The sequence below is a fragment of the Ambystoma mexicanum genome, chromosome 3p, assembly GCF_040938575.1.
Source record: "Ambystoma mexicanum isolate Mex_15411 chromosome 3p, UKY_AmexF1_1, whole genome shotgun sequence".
Taxonomy (NCBI): Eukaryota; Metazoa; Chordata; class Amphibia; order Caudata; family Ambystomatidae; genus Ambystoma; species Ambystoma mexicanum.
The window spans coordinates 644,042,276-644,067,266 of NC_090925.1; the positions used below are offsets into that span (position 1 = coordinate 644,042,276).

Here is a 24,991-nt window from a genome sequence, read left to right on the forward strand (position 1 = left end):
CAAGGGATGGGCCACCTTTTTGAAGCAAGGAGTGGGCCACTTTTTTCTGGGTGTCTGGGCCTATCTCTTGTCCCAGTCCGACCCTGGTAGTCTCATCACGCCGGGTTAACTGTGTCCAGGCCGGACACGACAGGCGAGTGAGAGCCCATTGAAGTGAATGGGTGTGCAGGAGGCTTGGCGGGTGGGTCCGCTGTTCAGAAGGCAGATGACAACCTCCAAAGCATGTGAGTTGAGAGCTATGGTAAATAGTCATCATGCAGCATGAAAACAGCAAACACTGTTTCCTGCCATTAACACATGTGACAAGCTACACTCTACTAACCATTTAGCCCAGTGTGGCTGCACCTGACCAAACATCAATAAAACATCTCTCTTCCTTCTCAATGTTTTAGCACAGACTAAAAACGCTATCATATCATGCTCCCACCCAAAAAATCGATAAGAATAAATATGCAAAAAAAAGAGTCAGATGCTGACAGCTCTTACAAATTTACAAAATATCTTAGAAGCAACGAGGCTGAAAATCGCCAGAAATGGTCCCTTGCGAGGAAAGGAATCGTCGCTTTCAAGATGGCAGCTCAGTTCGAGCAATGCCGTGCACGTCGCTTAAGTGGGGATTGCTTGCCACGATTAAACCAGCTGTAGGAGGAGATATCTCGATAGGCGTGGCTTTCCCTTGTGAGTGAATGAAGGGGGCCGTGTCTAGACAGTTGTATCTGGCTACCTGTTGCTTGATGGGGCGGTGCTTGGGTAGGAGGCGGGGCTGCCGTCGTGGCCTGGGATGTTTTGGTTGCTCCACCCCGTCCAGCTTCCCCAGCACCGGGGTGAGCAGCTGGTAGCTCAGACCAATCGCACCTTTTCTTTGCCAGGAGAAAGAAGCGTGGCTGAAAAGGGTAAGAGAATGCGGGATAGAGGAGTAAAAGTAAGTAAGTAAGTAAGTGGGTGGGGGGTGAAAGTGGGAGGGGTAAACGGGGAGTAATGTAATGAGTGGTGGGATAGGGGAAGGAACACTATTATGCCTGTTGTACAGTGAACCAATGGCTGGCCGTGTCAGGGTGTCATTTAAGAAACAACTTCTTGCGCTACGTTGGTCATGAGCTCAAATACAGCGATGCAACACCGTGTATGTGTGTTTAAAGATGTGACACCCAAAAGGGCGACTTTAAGACAGGTGGTGCTTTGTATCTGCCCCTTGGCTTGCATCCTATAGTGGAACGATCCGGGACTATTCTAAAGTACAAACATTAGAAAGATTGCCCTGTCTGGTCTGCACTGGCCTGATTGCCTCGTGTCAGTGAATCGCCCTGGAGCAGGATGTGTTCTTTGTAATACTTTTTATTTCTAAATCGTTAGTTCTTCACGCTTGCCTGTCGCTACCCGGAACATGCACCCGTGCGGCTGTCCTGCTAATTTGTATGCTCTGCACGCACCTCCCATCTGGTATCGCTAGCCACGCCCCCCAGATGGAGGGCCGCGGTCTTCCTCTATACGATAGTGAGAATAAGTTGCAAAAGGCGGAATGTCGCGGCAGACTCCCACGGTCGCTCTTCTAAGTAGGGAGAGTTTCCATGTGCGAGTCGTTGTGGAGAGATGACATGTTCTCGCGCGTGTGTATGATATGTCTACGAGTCACACTGGCCTGGCGTCTAAAAATACGTCGTGGTGTCACTAACAAATTGGACAAGTTATCCACTAGTGGGCGGTGGTGCCCAAGCGGTCTCCTATGGGAGGAGGTTTCCACTTATGGTGGCAGCAATATGGTGCCCCATTTACAGTAAGAGGCAGTGCTTGCTGATAGTTGGGCTATCTAAGGCCAGTGGTGGAAATGGAAAAAGTTTGGTGGGGGATCCCACAACACTAGGGCCGGGATGGGGGAGGAGTTTGGGGGGGGGGCGGTGCCCGAGGGGGCGTCGTCTAGAGGGGGCGGGGCTCGTAGTGGACATCCAGCAATGCTGGAATACTTAAAAAATAAAAAAAAAAAAGAAAAGCGCCCGCGACGTCAGCATTGCCTTTTACCGCCAGCTTTGGCACTGGTGTGTAATGCATAATGCTTGCTACATGTACAACTGAAAGGAATCAGTTGTACATGTTAGAGAGCATTGTGCATTACAAACCAGTGCCATAGCCGCGGTAAAAGGCAATGCTGCCGTCGTATTCCAGCGCAGTTCATGGGATTGGGCGGTTGACTCTGGCCGGATCCCAGGATCCGGCTCCAGATCTGGTGCCAGAACTCAGATCCGTCGAGAGCCGGCCCAATAACCAGCACTGTAAAAGGCGCCTTATATCAGAACCCACCAAAGGTGGAGGATTCTACTTGACGAAAAATGTTCCCGTGACAGCCGACCTGCTTAAAAGTAAAACGTACTAGATATTAGCCCCCAGCTTCATAATAAACGCTGTAAGCACCCGATTTTCCTTTAAAACTTGCCCGGCCTCCCATACAGGAACTTATTTTCTCTCTCTGAGGTATAAACATCCTACTTACCCACAATTCACTAGTTCTTTTTCTCCTGTCTCCGACAGGGACTGGTTCTTCCTGGAGCTGGCCTATGGGAATCTTTGTTGCTGAGTCTTCCGTGGTGGCCTCTCCTGCGGGGTGACAGCGTGTTCCGGGTAAGATGTGGGCTCCCTGCAGGGCTTGGAGCCCGGTTGAGCGTGTATGGCTGGAACATACCTCCTAGAACACCCAGGGTAAATCTATTTATACCTATAACAAGGTTTGTGTTTCCATTCTTACCGTGAATTTATAAATTTATCATCACACTCAATCACGATCTATAGAGAAAGTGGTTTTACTAAACAGAAATATATGAACACATTTCATCAAAGCAGTAGAGCAGTACAAAACTTTTATAATATGTTGATGATAATCTCCAACATAGAGAGGAAGTTCAATTTTGTCACTTCCAGCAATTAAAACACAAAGTCAAGTGTATAAATCACAACGAAAGAAACACATAAGGCATTTTACATTAGATAATGCCAATGTACTTGGATTTTTCTAGTGTTATATCTGCACGTCAGTGTATGAATCCTTTAATAGCCACTCAGGTGCCAGCGAATAGAAAAATCCAACAACTTGTACTGTGAACACACAACACTTAGATTATAAAGGCACCTCTAAACGAAGGGTCCTTTCAAAAGGATCTAAAACTAAGTGTAGACATATGACATAATATGATGTCTAGAGTTTTTAACACAGTCTATGACAACCATTCTACACATAGATCTAAAAAACACATGAGTCCTGCTCATGCTATATCAGAGTCGACCGGTTTCATAACCATATCTCATTCTGGTTATCTTCATCAGGACTTTTGTTTGATAAGGTCTTGATTGCCTGTTCTGGGAACGCTGTCTTGCGCCCTTACGTGTGTATTCCTATTCCACACTTTACTGTGGACCATCACTGCTCAGGAAACATCTTGGAGGAAAGTGCACCAGATAGCACATTGCCCATTTAAGTATTAGCTTATATACAATCTTGGTACTTGGTACTGGGAACACGCCTTTACTGGCGGTGGCGTTCACAATACCGAGGAGTGAAGCCGGAGTGGGCCATTGCGTGACTGCTTCAACTTTACCGGGATCCATGCTTATGCCTTGATCTGAAAGAATAAAACCAAGATTGTATATAAGCTAATACTTAAATGGGCAATGTGCTATCTGGTGCACTTTCCTCCAAGATGTTTCCTGAGCAGTGATGGTCCACAGTAAAGTGTGGAATAGGAATACACACGTAAGGGCGCAAGACAGCGTTCCCAGAACAGGCAATCAAGACCTTATCAAACAAAAGTCCTGATGAAGATAACCAGAATGAGATATGGTTATGAAACCGGTCGACTCTGATATAGCATGAGCAGGACTCATGTGTTTTTTAGATCTATGTGTAGAATGGTTGTCATAGACTGTGTTAAAAACTCTAGACATCATATTATGTCATATGTCTACACTTAGTTTTAGATCCTTTTGAAAGGACCCTTCGTTTAGAGGTGCCTTTATAATCTAAGTGTTGTGTGTTCACAGTACAAGTTGTTGGATTTTTCTATTCGCTGGCACCTGAGTGGCTATTAAAGGATTCATACACTGACGTGCAGATATAACACTAGAAAAATCCAAGTACATTGGCATTATCTAATGTAAAATGCCTTATATGTTTCTTTCGTTGTGATTTATACACTTGACTTTGTGTTTTAATTGCTGGAAGTGACAAAATTGAACTTCCTCTCTATGTTGGAGATTATCATCAACATATTATAAAAGTTTTGTACTGCTCTACTGCTTTGATGAAATGGAACATACCTCCTGCAGGGCTTGGGATCTTGTTGCTTGGTGGCTTTTGCCGTTTTCGATGTGCGGTCCCTTTATCCCAGCTACCGTTGCATTTGGGCTGTTTTCTACGGCAATGCCTGTGCGCAGTCGGACTTCCATGGCATGACTATGACTTCTGGTGGCACCAGTTTTCCGGGGATGAATATCGGTTTCTAAACCATCAATCAGCCACACACCTCTAGTACACCCGAAGGGCTCCGAACAGATTGGAACACAAGTCAATTATAAACCTCCTTGTCCAATTTTTCATAATGTAGATGGAACAGCAAGATTGTGGATCGTTGATTAGTTGCAGTACAGCGAAAATACAATTTTTAACCAATGACAAAAATGGACTGCCCAGTCAAGGTTGTATAAACATATCTATTTTATTATTATTACAGTTCTAGCACAACACAAAATACAACCCACCCTGTAAAGGAACACAGTGGACAGACAGCTTCATGAAGGAAAGGGATGCACTCTGGATACCGACAGGAGTGTAATCAATAAAGCGATCAGTCTTAACTGTCCACGGTTATTTGGTTTCAGCACCAAAGGAGCAAGGGGTTGTAAATGTCATGAGGGGCCTTCGGAGAAGGACCAGTGGGGCAGAACCACAATGCACCTGGTGCTTGAGATGACCTTGATCCTTGACAGCATGTAGTTGGTTCCAGGACATTTTGCAGCTCCTGCGACAGAGTTCAGCACTGGAGACTGCTGCGGATATTAAGCGGCAGGCAGTTGGGCAAGTGAGGCTGGACGGACGGCTGCAGGCTGGCCTACACGGCTGCTTGGAGTCAAGAATTGTTGTCTCTGTGCTGTTTGGCGGATCTGGAACGCTGGTCGAGGCATCTCGGATGGCTTTAGTGACTGCAGCGTGACAACAGTCAGTGGTGCAGCCAGTTGCAGTTCAAAGGTGTTAGGAAAGATTTCCATTTATGGGTAATTTTCCCTCCAGTTGTGAACCTCCCAACTTCTTGCTGTTGTCTGACCATTCTAGCCTGACTTTTACCAGAGGAGCCCAGCCTTCTGCTGTACTACGCTGGGCTTTTGCTCATTTTGTTATGGGGAAACTGACATGCCCTTAAGACTGTCAGTACTGTGAGACTTTGTTTCCCTTAGTCTTTTGACTTTGTTGCTACTTCTTAGTACCATTTTATTAGTGCACAATGTACCTTACAGTACAGTGCTGGGGTAAATATTTCATTGTTAAGGTCTGACACCCTGCAAGGATTTTTTGTGAATGTACAAGTGTGCCCAGGACAGAGCTGGTAAAAAAAGAATAAACAAAATAGGGCAATCCACACTATGGTCAGACAAAAAATTACTCTCCTTGTTTTACTTATTTTTACCCAATAAATGCTTTGTGCTCATATATAGAGTCAGAGGTAAGAAAACATCAAAGATATGTCTGGAAAGATATTGACCATTTATTAATGAAAAAAATAAAATAAAGGAATTCAAAACAGTAAATTAAACAAAACTTGGTAATAATTTCTTCAAACACAGTAAGAAATACATTTCTCTAAAAAAGGGAAACAAATACAAAGACCATATCATAATCAACAATAAATATCAAAGACATTACAAAGAAGAAAAAAATGAAAACTAGTATGGATACAGAGATTGCTCTACAATAGACTTAGTATATTTGTTCATAAACGTTACTAAAGCTTGTCTGTTCCTAGAGGGTTCTCCATTTTTGTATGTATCATGATCACTATATGATCATGTTTTGTAATCTGCCCGTTTTGTTGCTACTTCTTAGTAACATTTTATTAGTGCACAATGTACCTTACAGGACAGTGTGCTGGGGTACATTTTTCATTTTTAAGGTCCGACACCCTCCAAGGATTTTCTGTGAATGTACAAGTGTGCCCAGGATAGAGCTGGTGGCAGCAGTTACTTTTGAAGCATTTTGGACTCTTTTTCTATGGTCATGCCATTAGGTCCTTTGTTCTGTCCTTTGGCCATTTAGTCCCTTTGCCTTCCTGAGGTTGAGCCGACCCGGAACTTCCTTATTTGGTCATGCAGATCCCCGCGCAAACTGAAACTTTTGCACGCTTCTGCATGCCGTGTGTGGGGCCAGGATGTGGGCTGGAGCTGTCTAGTTCCAAGGCACATCCTGTGTTCCAGGATGTCTGGTGTGGGGATGACTGGGACCACTGTGGTACGTGAATGGTCCATGTCTGGGATGTCTGAATGTTAGCATATCTCTTATTGGTTTCTTTTTGATTTGGCGCAAAGGAGATTTTGGATAAGAGAAGGCACCTTACACCCATTCCAGGTCGATCTTCTGAGTTAACACCAAACATAGTAAAGGAGCCAAGTATCCTGAACCGGACCCCCTGTTTCTCATCGATCACAGAAGGCATGCAAGGGCATTTTGACCCATTGGAATAGTGGGACCAACTATTCTCAGCACCTCCTGCTTAACCTGTAAGCAAGCCTTTTCGGAAGTGTTCCTGGACCGCCCAGTGTATGTGGCCAGCTTGTACAAAACCTTTGCCTGGGAACCGCTGCTGTCTCGAGGTTTGACTTGAACCTTTGGAGAATGTAAGCTCTGGGTATAAAGCACTCTCCCGCTGAGTTTGTTACACAAAGCATTCCTAGGTCTGGAATTAGGAGAGTACGCCTGAACCCGAGCATACGCGGTCACTGTGTCGCCCAGCTGTGGTGACTAACTTTGTGGGTGCTTTGCTGATGTGCCCCCATGTGCCCTCAGACTTGCTGCAGTGGAAATGGCCTGATCCCTTCACCAGGAGTAGAGAAATCGCCAGTGTCTCGACACAGAATTATTCCCAGTACACAGCCCCTGAAAGCTGCAGAGCTGCACAATTGCAGAATTGGAACCTGCGAACGAACTAGACTTGATTGGCGAAGTTTGGTCCGGAGTACGCTGAGAGTCGGTAAGTACTTGCAGCCCTTAGTGGTGGCCCCTGGCGCATCCATAGACTTTTACACATGGTTGTCTTCTGAGGGCCACACGTTATCGAGGTAGCCTCTGCTACCAAGGTATTCCTAATTCTTGGAACCTACTCTGCCCTCTTGGGGATACCTTCCTTGAATAGTGGAAGTTATTCTTCATCACCTCACCCACCTTCCTGAGCCAGTTCAGCCCCCTGAAAAAGATGCGTTTTGAATTGACCGTCATATCGAGTGCTCTGTTGCTGAATGTACTTTTGAGCGCAAGGCTCCACACTTCTTAGGGACTGGACTGCCTATTATTACGGTTTGAATTGTTGAAGGACTGCCTAAAATATATTCGCACTGTGTGACCCCTTTCTTTGCAGGTTGTGGATCTCTACTGGTATAATAATCTTTTAGGCCATGTTTACTGTATATATGTTTCATAGTGAGTGTTGTGTTATTTTCGTTAATACTGCTGAAGATTTACTTTGTGTTTGACTTAAAAGGCCTTTAATAAATGTATATTTATTTTTGGATATATACACCTGACAGAGTAATTTGTGGTGTTGTTTACTTTGTGTGCTCATTGTGGGCTTTCGATCACCCTCACCCCTCCTGAGACCTAGTCTTAACCGCCGCCAATGCTACCTTGATTGGTCTGGCTTGTCCAGAAGGATACCCTGTTCCAAGAAACTAGGCTGGCCTTATGAACCTCTGGCCACTAGGTTAGAGTTCAGAAAGTCATGTTAACAGAGGGCTCGACTGCCTCGAAGATGGACGCTCGTTGATGGTTGTGTGGCACTCCTCCTAACTTCTTCGCAGGGCTTGTGGCATCCTTTCAAGGCAGACGACCCAAAGCTGAGGAGAGTGTTTGCAGGCAACGGCCTTGTCCTTTGTTCAGAGACTCTCTGGCACTTCCCACCTAGGAAACTTGCTATCATAACCTAGCAGGGCACGCTGTGTGCTGGCTAGGTACCGGTTCTGGAGCTGCTGGATGGGTCATCCGAGTCCGGTACCTCCCTCTGTTCCCTGGGAGATGTTTAGGGGAGGGATCTAGCTTCCCTCTTGGAATTCCTGGCCTTCCTTCACTGGCAGAAGATGTAAGGCAGACTGCACCTTTAGCCAGGGTCAGAGTCCTTACTCCTTTCGAAGTCCCCAGAAGATCTAGTAAGTGATGGGCTCAGCCATCTTTTAAAGCCAAATGGGCCCCAGTGATAGGTGCAGGCTAAGCCTACCTTAAAGAACCAATCTGGGGTCCCCACCAACAGTCTTTTGATATGCGTGAGGTCAGGACCACAGTGCTTTGCAACAGGAAAGGTAAGAGGTGACAACATGTACGCCTAAGTGTCACGGTTTATTACACAGCACACGACAGCCAGGGAACTCCTTCCCCTACAGTGAATGTGGCACACAATAAAACACTTTTTTTATTTTTAGTATACTACAGATTCTTTTGAGGAGGCCTCCAACCAGTCTCACACCCAACCTCCACCAGCACCCCATGTCACAATGGACTAGGAACCAGGCTGGTGTGTATTAATCAGATATTTTATTAATTTATTATTCAATGTAAATGAGGATATTCATACAACAGCCACCAAAATTGTGGAAACACAAATGCAAAATCCTATATAGAGTGACCAGGTTGAAATAGACTTTTACACTTGCTTTTGTTTTAATGACAAAACAGGAAAATAACAATTCTACACAAAGTGATAGCACCTACAGTTAAGCACTCTCCCCTGCAATACTCACCCCCCCATAACATCAATTGGACTTGATTCCTTTGAATGGAAGGCAGTGGCAAGGAGTAGGAATATAGGGGGGAATCGATTTTGGGGTGAAGCTCACCACCAGAATCTGGGAAGCCAGCAAGTAAAGTGAAAATCTGTTTTTGGAACAACATGGAAGAATGGGATTTTTATTATTTCTAACAATTGCTAGGGGAAAGATTAGAAAGATTTGTACTGCTTACATTTAGGAGAAAGGCAAAGTTTTAGAGAATACTAATCGGCACACCAGGGAAAATAAAAATGAAGTAGGACAATCTTTTTTGGGAGAAAGCAAATGCAAAGGGGAAATGCAGTGGCAAATGGAAATTCATTCACACTGAGGCTTATAATGAAAGGTAGGTTCTGGGAAAAGGTTTTATCTCACAAAAATAAAATTGGTTTTGGATCAGAATGACAGCTGCAAAGAGGAATGACATGGACAAATGAAAATTCGCTTAGCAAAACATAATTTAAACACTGGGACAAATTCATTTTTCAGCTCACAAGGGATTCATTCTTTTAGGCAACACTTTAGATAATTAACAAAAACACTAGAAAAAAGATTGTTGGCTTCGAACTCCACCAATCCGGATCCTGTGAAATGCAATGGGGGAATTAATTGATTTACTAACATACACAGGTAAAGAAGAGATTCTTCTATGGGGAGGTGGATTAACTACACTGGCAATTGGGGTTTCCAAAGGGGAAATATTGGATGCACCGCTACAAAAATAAAGGGCTTATGAAATTTATGGCTGGTGTTATTGCTACTTACATAGCAATTCTTTGTTTAAGTTTCAGGAAAACCAGCTGCATCTCAGGACACTCTGGAAAGATAGGGCAAGGGGTCTGGTCACTCCACTCTCAAAGGTGATACATTTCAGCAGCCTTCTCTCTGTCCTCCTTTTCCTTTCTCTCCAGATTTTTCTGTCTGTCCTAGTACAGTCCCCCTTATATGGCAGAAATGACATCACTGATTTTACGATCTAGATGGAGTACTCTGCAATAATCCGTTGCTAGGATTGGACAGTTGTTACCCTCTCTTTCTCTGCCCCCAGTCAGGATTGGTTTAGGGGTTGGGAGCACCATCTGTCTTTTCCCATTTGTCACTCTCCTTTGTTCTCTTTTAAACTTTTTGGCAAAAACAAGTTATGTATCACAGCTTCATAATTGTACTAGCAACTGCCATACGAATCATATATTCTGTTTTAGCTGATCATGGGCACCTAGATAAGCTGATCCCCAAATCTGTATGATGTTGCATGGCCATGTGTCACATTTTTGTTGTTTTCATAAAATGTACAACAGTTAGGAATATGTACATTATCAAGCACATTCCTAATTTAATTTTCCACCTTTTCACCCACTCTCACATTTGTAACATGTTCAGATCAGCCAGAAACCTAGTCTAACTGGCCATTACAGTTCCCAGAGTCACAGGTAGATGCATTTTATACCCCCAAAACTGCCTGGAAATTACATGGAAAAATGGCATGAAAATTAAATTATTCCTCAGTCTGATTGCTGCGCAAAATGCCTAAAAATGAATTCATTAGTGTTTCTGTCAGCAAATGGGATGGCTTATTCATCCCCCACAGCCATCTGTTCCCCTGGGTCAGCCTTCGATCATAGATTTGTATGAGTCTCTTTGAAGTTACTGTGGGCTCTGAAGTGGGTGCAACAAGGATTCACACCTTTTTAGTCATGCTTCAGCCAAGGATGGCCTTCTCTTGAAGTCCCTGCTTTTCTACCAGCAAGTCTGCAGAATGGTGACTTTTGACACCTTCGGCAGTATCCAAATTTATTGCAAGGTTATTAGATGGGAGTTGTGACATCCGGCTTGAGTGGGGCTTTTCATTGTGAAGTTTTGCAGCAAGAACATGTTTTTGTCTCTTCAAATGTCACTGGAGTTTTGTTGGTGAAACGTGTATACATTGCTTTGGTCAACCCACACATCCTGTTCTGCTTTCCTGACATTTCTCTGTGAGCAGTGATATCTTTTTCCATTGTGGCTTTTTAAAGCCGTTTCTATTTGCAAACACACGTGCAGGCCGTTTTTGCTTCCAAAGTTCAAAAATCCTGTTTTCCATGTCACAGGATTCTTTGATTCCTCCTTCTTTTGTGAATTATACTGCTGTTTGCCCATGGATAATGACAGGTAGGCCCCCTCCACCATGGTTCTTTCACTTTTTCATGATCAACAAAAGAAAGAGCCAGGCTGTTTTTGGTTGCAGGGTTTACTGGCTGCTATTCATGTGAAAGGGACTTCTGTCCAACCCATCTTCCTGTCTGTTGTAGATCAGTGTCCCTCTGGTTAACTCAGCCCTCTGTGGCTCTTGATCAAAGCTCCGGTCTCCCTTGAAGTATGTGATGAGAATAGACTTCTGTCTCCCTCAAAGCACGTACTTCGTGCCTCTTAAAGGGAGATTGCCTACTGTAAACAGTTGTCTCAGATATGACATTCAATGCCTTTCGTACAGAGGGTTGGGAGCTAGCTTCAAGGTGACACATTGCATATCAAAGAGGTGTTAGTGTTCTGTGATCAGTCTTATTTGCAGGTCTGTTTCAATTAACTCTCATCAGTATGCACTGCCACCACACAGAACTTAGACAATAGCACATGGAGCCTTTGATATTTATTTAGGCTGGCCTTGGGAGGAGGAAGGTCTTGCCCTTCTCCTCTGGATGTGTTTGTGCACCCCTCACTGTCACCTTTCAAATAAATGTGACAGGGCGGACTGCACCTGTAGGCTGTGTCCCCCAGAGTACACTTGACTATGTGTTTGTTGTGTGGCGAGCGTTAGAAAATGTGTGCAAATTAGCCCCACACATTTTAGCCCCATTCCAGTTCCTAAAAAATCATCAAAAAAAGCCTAGGTGAGCACACTCCCCCCGTGCGGATGATCGAATCCCTCACAATGGGCCCTCCCTCTTCCAGGGCCTGGTTGGTGGTGGGGCCTCTGTGTGTCACCAGGGGTTTTCTTACCCTCCTCGGTGGCAGCCTGTCCTGGGGCGGGCGGCTTATCTGGGCCTCATTCATTTTCTATGTGGTTACTGTTGGTATCAGTGATTTTGCCAACATTTACAGAGAGGTATTTTTTTTTACCAAACCATAATAACGAGAAAAAAAAGGATTTTTGGGCTAAGGAGTTAAGATGGGTGGGGAGGTGACTGAGGTGGACTTAAAATCCTAGGGCAACAGGGAGCTTGGGGGCAGGGTAGAACCCCAAATAGAAAAATAAGAATTTAGTGATTTCTTTTTTTCAGTGTTTTGGTTTTCAGTGAAACATCCCTGTCTGAAATGATTTCGTTAAAATCACATAGAACCTTCCTGTTTCACTTCCTGGGGAGACACACTGGTTTTACTCCAGCAGTTTACAGCAGGAAAAAAAGGCTGTGGTTCTTTGTCTTCGAAGGAGATCAAGACTCTTATGAAGCAGGCCATTTCTGAGCATGAGAATGTCCAGGGTAAGCGCAGGCATAGGGCCTGCTCCTCTTCTATCTCATCATCTTTCTCTTCTCCATCCACGTCCTCTGCTTCCATCCATTCATCTGTGGGTTCAGAGTCCGATGAGGAGGCTGAGGGAAAGTATCTGTCCAGGGAAGAAGTGGAGGGGATGATATCCCAGGTTTTGGACTGCATGGGAATTTCTGACTCTGTGGAGGGGGAGTACGCGTGTGACCCGAGGATTGGGCAATATAAGCACACTCCGGAACTGGGGCTTTTAATGATATTGGATATGAAATCTAAGGTGCTACGTGAATGGAAGGACCCCATGCATGCCTCCATGCCATGCTTCATGGCATGTCTCTATCCTTTGAAGGGGGATGAGGACTTTCTCCCAGACACAGTGGCTGTCGATGACATTCTGGCCAGTTTGGTGGGCTGTTCCTCAATGGCTGCGGAGGAGGCTGCCCTTCGGGACCCGGTGGACCGTAGGGAGAATGCAGCATTGAAGAAAGCTCACGTGAGTCCCCATCTAGCACTCTGGGCCAATGTCTACAGTTCATATACAGCAGAGACGGTTCCTGGGGCTTCCAGCTTCTCCATAAGGTGAAGGAAGACGGCTCAGACTGCTCTCCAGCGTTTGATGATCTGTAATGTCAAGTCCTGCTCCTTTCAGATCTTTCATATGATGACATTAGGGACACCGCCATGGCCATAGGTGCTTGCATTTCTGTTCATCGTCTGCTTCATTTGAGGGACTGGAAATCCAACAACCCCAAGAAGGCTGACACTCTCAAGCTTCCCTTTATGGGCAGTAAGCTTTCCAGGGACTCTCTGAAAGACGTGGTTCACCAGGTGTCCTGGGTGGACCAGCATGCAGACCGGTTGCAGCGTAAACCTGCCCACACTTCTTTTCTCAGGTGCTGCACCTCGGAGCAGATGGCATGGGGGCAGGCATAGTCACTTTTACCCGTCCCAGGCCCGGGGGTCCAAAGCTGGCGAAGGGACATCTGAAGACCTGACAAATACTGTGAGCCTGTCGGGAGGGGGGGGGGTGTCTCCAGCATTATTTTCCCGTGTGGGGGTGGTGATCCTCCTATGCCTGGGCACTGCAGATTGTCCGGTAACGTTACTAGATTGACTTTCTATTTCCTCCTCTTCAATCATCCTGGATCATGACTACTCTGTCAGGCTTATACACCAAACTTGTAATCTTCTTATACAGTAGTGCAATTCTTTCATGTGCTTCAGGAGTGGACTTCTATAGGTATACAATAAAACAAAACGAGGCCCAGATTTCAAATTATGTAACTCTTCGCCTCCACAATACTGTCAGCAATAGTTTGCCACCAATTTCCAAGCGACCTACACCCCCAGCGCATTCATACATCTGCATATATACATCATGTGACTGCTCTCTGGGTCCATAGCTACTAATTCACCAATAGGTTGACTATGCATAATAGATTACCAGTCAATGGCGAGAATGTCTATCCACACACCACATCTTCTGATGTCAAATGCATGCCACTAATTCCACGCAAGTTATGTGATATCTATGTTGTGAATTGTGATTAGGCCACTCCTCTGCATGTGTACCACATTCTTAATGATCCTTAAGTGAGTATGATCCAAAATAGTATACATCATAAGGCCTAGCCTACCTTCTGATCTTCAGTCGGCTGGTATGTGATGGGACACTGTAGTCCTGAGCATTAAAAGAAATTCCAGGAGTGTAATACGTGTCTACTCTGCCATTTACACTGTTGAGCTATCGGACAAGTAGATAACCTGTACCTGTAACATGGGAATGTAGTTCGTGTTTAAGGATAACTGGTTCGTCGCTGTACCATATGTGAAACAGCATGGGGTTTAGTAGAATCTCCTCGCCCGTCTGGGTGTACTCTAAGCGGGAAACAATGGAGTTACTCCTCCCGCTAAGTCGAAAAATATTCCATATATACCAGATTTTCGGCAACTGCGCCTAAGGGTGTATAAATCTTACCTTAACGCCTGTGTAATGGCGGAACTCACTCGCTTTTGGGGTCTCCTGTCCCTCTATTCTGTATAAGCGCAGAACTGGTTGTATTTAGTGTGTCCTAGTGGTACTGTATAAAGCTGCCGTCACGTGCTGCATCATGTGATGTGGTTCAGATGAGCGTTACATGTCGAGGCATCGACCTGAGTGCCATATTGGATAGGTGTAGATTTACGAGGAGAACCCCAGTAATGGGTACTGGCCTCTGTACCACATAGAAATGTAATCAATAGAGTTTATGAAATGTATATGATACATGCTGAAGGGACAGTAAATGGCTGCTGTAACACAAACTGGGGAATTCAATAATTACTGGAATGTGAAATTAAGATGTGGATAAATTCGTGCAACATAAAAATAACAATGGTCGAAAGCAGGAGAATTCTCTTGTGGGGGCTCAGTAAAGGATATGGAGTTCCCTAATGCTGAAATGGATCTGGATGTGCCCCTAGTACATGGGGCATTTTGATCTATAGTTACATGATGTTCATGGTCTCACTGGGCAAGGATAGTGCCCAAAAGTGTACAGAGTTAGATAAAGCAGTTCAAACGGAACTCCTCATTCATTCCTCTTGGATATTTGTATCTAATAAATGTATCAAACAATTGTCTCTATGTGATAGAAGGGTGTTAAAGTCCCCCCCCTCTAATGGAGTATTTTACCACCTCCAGTATGGTCAATTGCATCTGTGCAATGGAGTGCCTAAATTCCTGAAAATGTTTGGCTACCAGTGACTTCAAATTATTACACTCTATGTTGTGTTCTGTCCATCTCTCTCGTGCATTCCTGGATGTTTGTCCAATATATAATAGACCACAAAGGCATTTTATATTATACATTACCTCTGCTGTCCTACAAGTGGCAAATTCTATGATTAATATATTTTTCCCTGTATGAAGATGTGTGATACTCTCTCCTTTGGAGATATTATTACAGTGGCTACAAGCCAAGAGTATCAGGCCATGGTGTAAGATTCCTCATTTTTTTTAAATGATATTGCCCATTGGTGGCTCTGTCTTGAGTATTTGGAAATATACAATATCGATGGAGAGGTTGCTTTCTCCTTGGATTTAAACAGTTGCTTCTTGGCGATGGTTGCTGCTCGTGCTTCTGCCTCACCCAGTACTTCTCCGTAATAGCCAAGTTTGGCAAATCTGTTCACTTATCTGTTCACTTATTCTGAACTTTCTTTTGTGAGTCAGAGATAATCCTTTTCAACCTAAGCATCTGGCTGTAAGGTAAACTCTTTGTCATGGTTTTGGGTGAAAACTAGCAAAATGTAACAGATTGTTTACATCAGTTGGTTTAGGATAAACTGTAGTAATGAATGTTCCTTCTACAATGGATAATTGTACATCTAGAAAATGTAGGGTGGGATTTCCAACCTCTAAAGTTAACTTTATCCGTGGATGCACTTGATTCAGATATTCGAAGAAACTTGTAAGATCTTGTCTAGAGCCACACCACACGCATATATAGTCGATGTACCTCTTCCATATTAAAATCTTAGTTGACCACTCTGAATTCTCTAATACAAAGATCCTTTCACATACATACAATAATATATTAGCATATGCAGGGGAAAAAGCTTGGGCATAGAATTTACCTTGGTACCAAAAAAAGTTGTTAAACAAAATGATCTTAATCAATTCTAGGACAAACTGTTTTTCACATCCCACATTCTCCATATACAAAAGTAGCCATTCTATTGCCTCAGTAAGTGGTATGGACGTGTACATACTGCACACGTCAAGAGAGAAGAGTAAACAGTCAGATGATAGACTGACAATATGTTGTATACATTTCAGGAAATCGGTCGTGTCCCTCAGGTTAGTTGACATTTTTTTAACCAATGGTTGTAAAACTTTGTCCACATATATAGCCAATGAATCCAGGATACCATCGTTCCCTGCCAGGATTGGTCTCAATGGTGGTTTTGAATAATCTTTTTGTATTTTGGGCAATCCTTAAAACATGGAAATGTTATCGGAAATCAGTTCAATAGAAAGTTCTTAGTCTTTTCAGCTATCCAATCATGCTTATATTCCTTCTCAATGGTAATGTTAATGAGAGATTTTATATCCATGGCGGGGTCCTGGTCCAATGGTATATATGTGGACTCATCGGCAAGTAAAGCTACACAACTATCATGATAAAACGCATTTGCCCATTACTACAATTGCACCCCCTTTATTCTTCTACCGTAAGACATGTCTATGGATCCCTTAATGTGTTTCAAATTTGCTGCATTAACAACAATGGAGTTCATGTGCATAACTTCAAAGTCAACCATATGTAATCTCCAGCTACAATGACCCTGTGCACAGATTCATTGACGATGTACCAGTGGTGGCCTCTCCATAATGGGCAAAGGGTGCTGACCCACGGGCACCCTCACCCATTTTGGAGGAGCCAAGGAACCAGCACAGTGTAAACACTGAGCACTCTCTCCGCTGCTTTTTGCAAACATGACAGTTCTGTTCCCCAGCCTTGCATATCCAATGAACCATGCCAAGTGTTAGGAAAGATTTCCATTTCATGTTTAATTTTCCCTCCAGTTGTGTACCCACCAACTTTTTGCTTTGTTTAAACACCATAGTCTGTCTTTACCTGAGGAGCACAGCCTTCTGCTGCACTCCCCTGGGCTTTTCGCTCAATTCTTATCAGGAAGCTGACATGCCCTTAAAGACAGTCAGTACTGGGAGACTTTGTTTCCCTTAGTCCTTGTCAATGTTGCAACTTTTCTTCAACATGTTGCAAGTGCACAAAGTACCTTACAGTAAGTATAATGCACCTCGTTCTTCCTGTCATTTCTAAAGGCCCTTGTTACTCACAAAGGATTTTTTTAGGTGAAGTGCTGATGTGCCTTGGACAGGGCTGGTGGCAGCTTATCTTTTTGCATCTTTTTAACCCTTTCCTGCCAGGTAAACCGTGTTTACTGTGTTTGGCACGAATAGGTGGCCTGGCTCCGTAAACGCTACTCCACAAGGTTCTTTGTCCTGTCCTTTGGCCATCTTGCCCCTTCACCTTGCCCAGGTCCAGCCGACCCGGGTCAGTCCTTATTTGGGAATGCATTTTCCCGTGAAGCACCAAGCTTTCGCGGGCTTCTGCATGTTTTGTGTTCGCGCCCCCAGGATGTAGGCTGGACTGTCTCGTTCCAATACACATCCTGGGTGCCAGAGAGTCTGGAGTGTTGTGAATGCCTGGGACCACCATGGTCCATGATTGGTCCATGTATGGTATGCCTGTATGTGAGCAGATCTCCTATTGGGTCCTCTTTGTTTTGGCGCGATGGAGACTTTCGATAAGAGAAGGCTCCAAACACCCATACCATGTCGATCTCTGGAGTTCTCACTGACGAAGGCTAGGATCCAAGTATCCTGAAACTACAAAGCTGAGTCGAGGAACCGGTGGTGACCAGCTGGATGGTTTGGCCCCCTGAGCCCGCTGTCGTCCCATAGGACCCATCTGCATCTGGTCGTCCTAGAAGGTCTGCCAAGATGCTTGGACCCATTGGAATAGTGGGACCAACTATTCTCGGCATCTTCATCAGAACCTGCAAGTAAGCCTTCTCGGAAGTGTCCCTGGGCCAACCAGAGGGCTGACCAGCTTATGCAAGACCTTTGCTCTGTCACCGCCGCCGCTTCGAGGAGACCCTCGAAACGTGGTACATCACAAGCTCTTTGTTCACGGCACTCTCACACCAAATTTCGTACACTTGGTGTTCCCAGGTCTCGATTAAAGTGAGTGCACCCGAACCGAGTATACGCGGTTACCGTGGCGCCCAGCCGTGGTGACGAACTTCGCAAGTTCATTGCAGCTCTAGTCCTTCTTGCCCTGAAGCCTGCTACAGCAGAAACAGGCCTGATCCATCAACCAGGAGTGGAGAAATTGCCACTGTCCCATCGAGGAATCAACGCTGTATCTTCGTCTCTGAAAGCTGCAGAACCGCGAGATTGCTGCATTTGAACCTGCAACCAAAGTGGACTTGACTGCCGACGTTTGGTCCAGAGTTCGCTGGGGGTCGGTGAGTAATTTCAACCCTAACCAGTGACCCCTAGCACATCCATCCGTTTTTTACGCACAATGGGGCCCCTGAGGGCCCCTCTCCTTTCCACTGCTAGTGCGAACTAGCAAACTCTTAGAATCGACTTTGCCCTCAAATGGAGGCCCTCCTCGAATAGTGAGAACCTATTCTGCATCACCTCACCTACATTCCTGAGCTAATACAGTCCCTATAAAAGACCCTATTTCACCCATTTGAACTACCGCATGTACCAGCATTGCAAGTACATTTGAGCAATCGGCTCCACTCATTTTAGGGATTGGACTGCCTTTCAATTAGGACTGTCTTTGATGCAGAAGGGCCTAAATACCATTTGCATTGCCTGCTTCCTTCCCTGTTTAGGTTGTGGACCCTTTGGTGCATTCATCCTTTAGACCCCACTGGTCTTGTATATATGTGTATAGATAGGATTGTGTTACTTAAATAAGTATTGCTGTGATTTTCTAACTGTGTGTTGAATTACAAAGGCCTTGGAATAAATGTATTTGTATTTTTGATGTATATACATCTGACTGGGAGTAATTGTTAAGTGTCCTTTACTCTGTGTGCTCATTGAGGTCTTTCAGTCACCCTCGCCCCTCCTGAGACCTAGTCTTGAGCGCCACCAAGCTACCTTGTCCAGAAGGTTACCCTGTTCCAAGAAACCAGGCTGGCCTTCTGGACCTCTGCCCACCAGGTCAGAGTTCATAAATCCGTCTTAACACCAAGCTGGGGGTATTTTGCTTCCCCAACATTGCATGCCCCATTCAGGATGCAAGCTGAGGAACTGCAGTGAAGAGGAAGTGTCAAGTATAGCCCACACTCCAGTTGCCCCCTCCTATTACCTATTGAGTTCACACCAAAGTATGTGACGCATGAAGAGCAGTTAAACGAGCAGAGAGCAGCATATGGGCTCTGCCCAGTACCTATCAGTATAATGGCACCTATTAATATACCGACACCTAAGAAGATCTGGACAGTAAGGTATCCATTGAAAAAGCCATACCTACATTCTAAGCAATATGACGATTGTCTGAATAAAATACCCGAAGAAGCAAAGAAGATAATGAAGGAAGATGAATGGTGACATCATAAGAAATCGGACTAACGCACATATAGAAGATATAATAACCTTAGAATACTGACAAGAGACGAAATGCCAAGACGATATGGATAAGTGACACCTTGAGCCCAAGTGGAAGGAGTTGATGACAAGATAAAGGAACTTATGCCACATACATGATGAAGATATTTAGTTAGTTTAAACGTGTACAGATGCAAGTAAATGCAAGAGGCAAAGAAATCATGAAGCTTGCTTATGCTAAATAGTCTATAGATTGCGGCAAGCGCCAACTTTTACAAGTGTATATACCTCAAGAAGCAATTTATGTATGAATGTAAGTTCACTACGTATATGAGCAGAACTGAACAAAGGTTACAACAGGCCTCAAAGGGAGTGTGCCCCAGCATGAAAATCAAGAATCAAGACAGAGCAAAACGTAGCTACGGATGACCATGCCAAGAAACCAAGGCCTTATTTGGCTGGAATAAGCCAACTTTGGATACAATTAAGGAGAGGAGAGAACAGAGGATCCTGTTCAGAAAGGTCAAGATAAGCCAGAGACGTCAGAGAATTAGTAGAATTCAATCAAATCTACGAAGAGACACGGACAAAAGCCGATTTCACGGTGTCCAGTCACGTAACAAAGGCAGGCTGGAAGAGTGAAACTTTCATTCCTACGCATAGATCCCCGTCAAGCCCATACTCCTTAAAAGTTCTCAGAGCACAGAGCAGACTTGAGGCCAAACTACAAAGCAGTAATTGTCACATGACTATTAAGGTGATGATTGATTGTAGCATAATTGGTGTGAAGCTGGGGTACAGACGACCTTCTCTGCACCTGGATGTTCTTTCTGCATGCTGCTAGACGTAGATAGAAAAGTATGAGTGAGGTTGATGCCAACCCAATCATAATGGACCATGTAATCTAGGGTCCTATAGTGAGTACAGCCAATGGGACGTCGTACTTTTAGTGATGTTCATAGAGGCCATTTTGAAGGGAGGGCTTAGCTGCCCCACCTGATATCAAGTATCCAATCCCTTCTCCCCGTTACCATATACAGATATAGTACCTATATTAAGTTACATTCCTATAACCAATCACGTTGCATGTTAGGTTTTTAAGATTGTCATGTAGAATGACGTTCGTACGTGCGCAGGTTGTACCTCAGCAGTGAAGAGCTTTTGTTGTAAATATTGTGTTTTTTCTAAAAGTAAGGAGAGCTAGAAGATCGAGCGATTGCTGATGTTCATTGTACTCCCCGTTTTATGAACTTGTCATTAAACTGACTCACTTTAGTCTTAATTATTTCATGCATGAGTATGAATCTGCATATCTATCTTGAGGGTACTGTTACTCATCTTAAAGGGCTGTTTGGAGATCATCCAGTTCAGCATGTTTGTATGTGCGATAGGAAACGCTATTGTGCCTCCTCGCACATTCAAACAGAGCGGGCCACTTCATTATCAGTGCTCCGGCTCTTGAACGCATGTGCACGGGACAGGAAGCGCCCTTTCCTTCCTGCTTCCCATTCATGCTACGCGGAAGATGGAGCGCTGGGAGAGAACATTAGGACATGGGCAGAAGCTATGTTAATTTAATGAGTGTTAATGTGTGTGCTCGTGTGTTTGTACTGGGACGTTGAGCTGATTTTGGCAGGAGGGGGTTGTGCATCAGCCCAAATATGCTCCCCGTGCGAAGCAATTGGGGGGGCATGCATGGCATTTTTTGTACTTCCCATCTAGGATAGATGCCGAGTAATACATGCCATGCCTACTCCTTGGGCCCCCCAGCACCTTGCATGCACACAAATCACATTGTGTGTGTGAGTTGCTGGGGGACCCAGAGGGAAGGCATGGCATATTTTACGGGGCATCTCTGGTAAAGCAAGCATGGTAAGTGTTATTATGTTGCTAAACTGGCATTTTAATGCACCGAGTCTAGCCATTTCTCTCTGTGGCATGATATTTTGTAATGGACATCTTTGATAAAGTAAGTTTGATAAGTTGTGTGGCAAGGCTGGCATGTTGGTGCAGCCAGTCTAGCCATTTCTTACTGTCTTATGACATGTTGTAGTGGGTATCTTTGATAAGGCAAACATGATAGGTTTTATTATATAGCGGGAATGGCATTTTAATGCGGCCAGTTTGGACATATTTTCATACTTTGGCAGGGCATTTTTAATGATAACGCCAACTGGAGTATGTTCTTACATGGGGATACCTCCATCATTACTGGTATTATGTGTAAATCAAACATGAATATGTGCTCAAATGGGAATAATGGCATATATTGGTGCAGCCAGCATGGAAAGTATGGAAATGTATGGGTGCAGCCAGCATGGCATTTTTTATATACTGGCATATGTTGTGGCCAAAACCTGAAAATGTGTTGGTGAAATTCACCTCTGCACTATTGGTGACTTGCATTTATTGGATTTTTTTCATGTGTTACCCTTCAAAACCAATTTCAAACTGGTATTTTAGCCAATTTGTGCACCATTTTAAGCCTTATTTAAAAACGTTCTCTGGGTGGGAAGCCCCTCCCAACACCTCTTAATTGGTTTGGGCTCCCTTGCTGTGCTCCGTTACACTGGCATATTTGGGAAAAATGTTTACGCCCCTCCAATTAAAAAAATAAATCACCAGAAGCCACTGGGGTGCACCGGCCAGAAACTGAAAACTGTGAACAATTCTGCAGGGGCAAAGTGAGATTCCTGCAATCATTGCTAAAGAACCAGGGGAGCAGTTGCCTCCTCCCCCCCCGTACTTGGCATCTTTATGTGATATTCCATCTGTTATACAGACTGTCCTTGACTGCCATTTGAAACGGAGGCGTGAGGGATAGCTCTTCTGTAAATTAGTTTTGAGCAGCTAATATTTAAAGCTGAGCCGGAAGTGATATTTCTTCTGCTAAGTACCACCTGGAACTACACATTTGAAGCTGTGCTGGGAGGGATGTCTGCTTGAAGTAAAATAATACAGTCTCTTGCTGAGTGCATAGGCAGGGGTGGCCTGGTCCACAGGGAACTCTGGAGATTTCCAAGTAGGCCGCTGCACCCTGGGCTTCTTGTGTGGTATTTCAACGTTTTCTCATAGGAGGGTTGAGCTTGCTGAAAATGTGTAATACGGGCCACTTTGAAAATGACTTCCAGGGCCTCTTTTGGTTCCCAGCACACCCATGCATAGGGCATTTTTCAAACTGTTGAACATGAGTTAACTTTTTAGGATATATATTACCGTGATGCAATTCTTTCATTGCATTAAACCTATTCTGAACATGCTTAATGACACTTTTTTTTTAACCAGATTGGTAAAATATATGTATGGTAAAATATAGGTGTACTTAAACTAGTTTGGCCTGTTGACCCTTATTTGTTGTGCCACCGCCCCGCCATGTTGTATTTGAGCCCCGCCCGCCCTCGTTCCCTTGTTTGCTCCCCCTTAAACTGTTCTAGTGACACCACTCTGTAACACTTTAAATCCGCTGGTTTCAGGAAAGACTTCTCTCCCCTCCAGAATAACAAAGTTATAAGCTGAAGCCCCGCCCCTCCGCTCACATTTCGAAAGTAGTGGGGGTGGGGGGGTGTCTGAAGACGGTTTACCTCCATGGCGTTGCGCGCCTGGTTCCCCGTCACTAGTGGCGCTTGTCACGACAAGTCGGTGCTTTTGAAATGCTGGTGGGGAAATGACTCTGGGCCAGTGTTACTTAAATTTAAGGAGCCCACCGTTGTCGGAATAAACATTTGAGTTGCTGAACAGGCCAGTCTGTGTTCGACGCACGAGATCGTGGAGTCTGATTTTGGCACACAGCCTGCCCTGCAAACTAAGCGCAGGCCGCCGGATCCCCACACCCGCCCCTGTTTATCCCCTGCGTCGGTCGGCGCGTGAATTGGCCTGCTGTGCTGTGCACGTGCCACATTCGGACTCTGGTGCCCTCCCTCTCTCCCGGAGTCCTTCCTTCCTGCCAAGGGATGGGGGGGCGCCCACTGGGAGGGACGCACCTAACGAGGTGGGGCCTGCCTGGCGAGGTAAAGTGGCCACTTGTGTTGCGTGTGGGATGAGACGAGGCGTCGGTGTTCAGCAGATCCACTTCCCCGGGGTAAGCGCTGGTATGAGTATGACGGCGAGAAGATGCTTTTCGTTTGGAAACTTTGCGATGTTTGTTTGCTTTAAACCACCTGGCTGAGCGCCTAATATGCCACCGAACGGCTCCGACTTTCATCCTTCCGTGGGCCCTAAAACTTAATGCCAACTTGGAATGCTTTGAAGGTTCGAGACTTACGAGGGCCACCTAGTATTGTATCCTCCGTGTATACGCAGGGCGTGTTGTGAAATCTCTCCCGTTCCCACTCAGCGTTGTATACGTTTCAAATGAATGGGCAATAGTCTCCCAGTTTGGGGGAGCGGGGTTGGTTTGTCACTCGCTAGCGCGCTGTGAAGGGAATCCTCTGGGCGCTTGAGGATATTAAGAGCTCATGGGGAGTGTCGGGTTGAGCGCTCTCAATCGTCAGCAGGCACGCTTGGCTTCTCGGGTGCCCATCGGCACACACGCATGGAGAGGGGAGTGAAGGCTGGGTGCGGACGGTGCCCATGCAGTCTCCGCACTCGCGCAGACGGCCCTCGCTATCTGTCGACCCAGCGCCAGGCTACACAACCGACTGCAAGCGCACAATAACGTGTTGCCAGCCTGTAAGGTCAGACACCTGTCCATTAGGACCCGCCAGGCAAACACTTTTTGCAAGGGGTAATGCCGCCCTAAATTGATTTGGAGCACGGAGCATCGGGAAAGTCCATGGCTGGAAGCCGAGCACAGCATCTGGGGAGTCCAGCTTCTGGCTTCAAGTGTGCTGGCTGGTTTCCTTTACATGTCCCCCAATTATGCCTAGCGTAGCATCTGGCAGTCCAGCTTCTGGCTTGAAGTGCTCTGGCTGGTTTCCTTTACATGTCCCCCACAAATGCCTAGCATAGCATCTGGCAGTCCAGCTTCTGCCTGTAAGTGCTCCTTTCTTGGTTCCACAAGGCAGCATGCAAGGGCTTAATCTGCAGAAGAGTATCAAAACCTAAAAAAATGTTTTGGTCCATTGTTAATAATCTAGCTCGGGTTGATCTTTGTGTAACTGCCAGATCATAGTTTTTCATCCCAGCAGGCCCGCTCAGCCTCTGGACCTTCCGAGGACGATAATGAGTACGAGCGCCATATCTCCTCCTTTCATCTCGGTGGAGAACACACTCAAGAGTGCATTTCACCTTAAGCACACCAATTGAGGTATGTATAAGACCCCGAAAGTTCAGAAAAAATGGTTAAGAGATGAAAATTCGCTGTACAATTAACATAATTTTTTAAAAAAAGTAAAAGTAGGGCAATGGCAAACTGTAAAATCAAACGAAACAGCAACGAAA

At 45.1% G+C, this 24,991-nt stretch overlaps 1 protein-coding gene across 5 annotated transcripts in view; it reads left to right on the forward strand.

Annotated features, from left to right (window-relative positions):
- The first annotated feature begins 794 nt into the window (after nt 1-794).
- Nucleotides 795-24,991, forward strand: part of SLC26A2 (solute carrier family 26 member 2) — a 187,800-nt gene continuing 163,603 nt past the window's right edge. The window contains exons 1-2 of one of the 5 annotated variants that reach the window (XM_069651412.1): nt 795-893; nt 2,524-2,717. Coding sequence is in view for 1 of the 5 variants with exons in the window: in XM_069651411.1 (XP_069507512.1) it covers nt 2,660-2,691 (32 nt within the window). In the remaining 4 variants the exon portion in view is untranslated. Of the gene's footprint in view, nt 894-2,523; nt 2,718-23,535; nt 23,691-24,991 lie in introns of those variants that run through there. The other 4 variants (XM_069651411.1, XM_069651413.1, XM_069651415.1 and 1 more) reach the window with 4 other exon arrangements.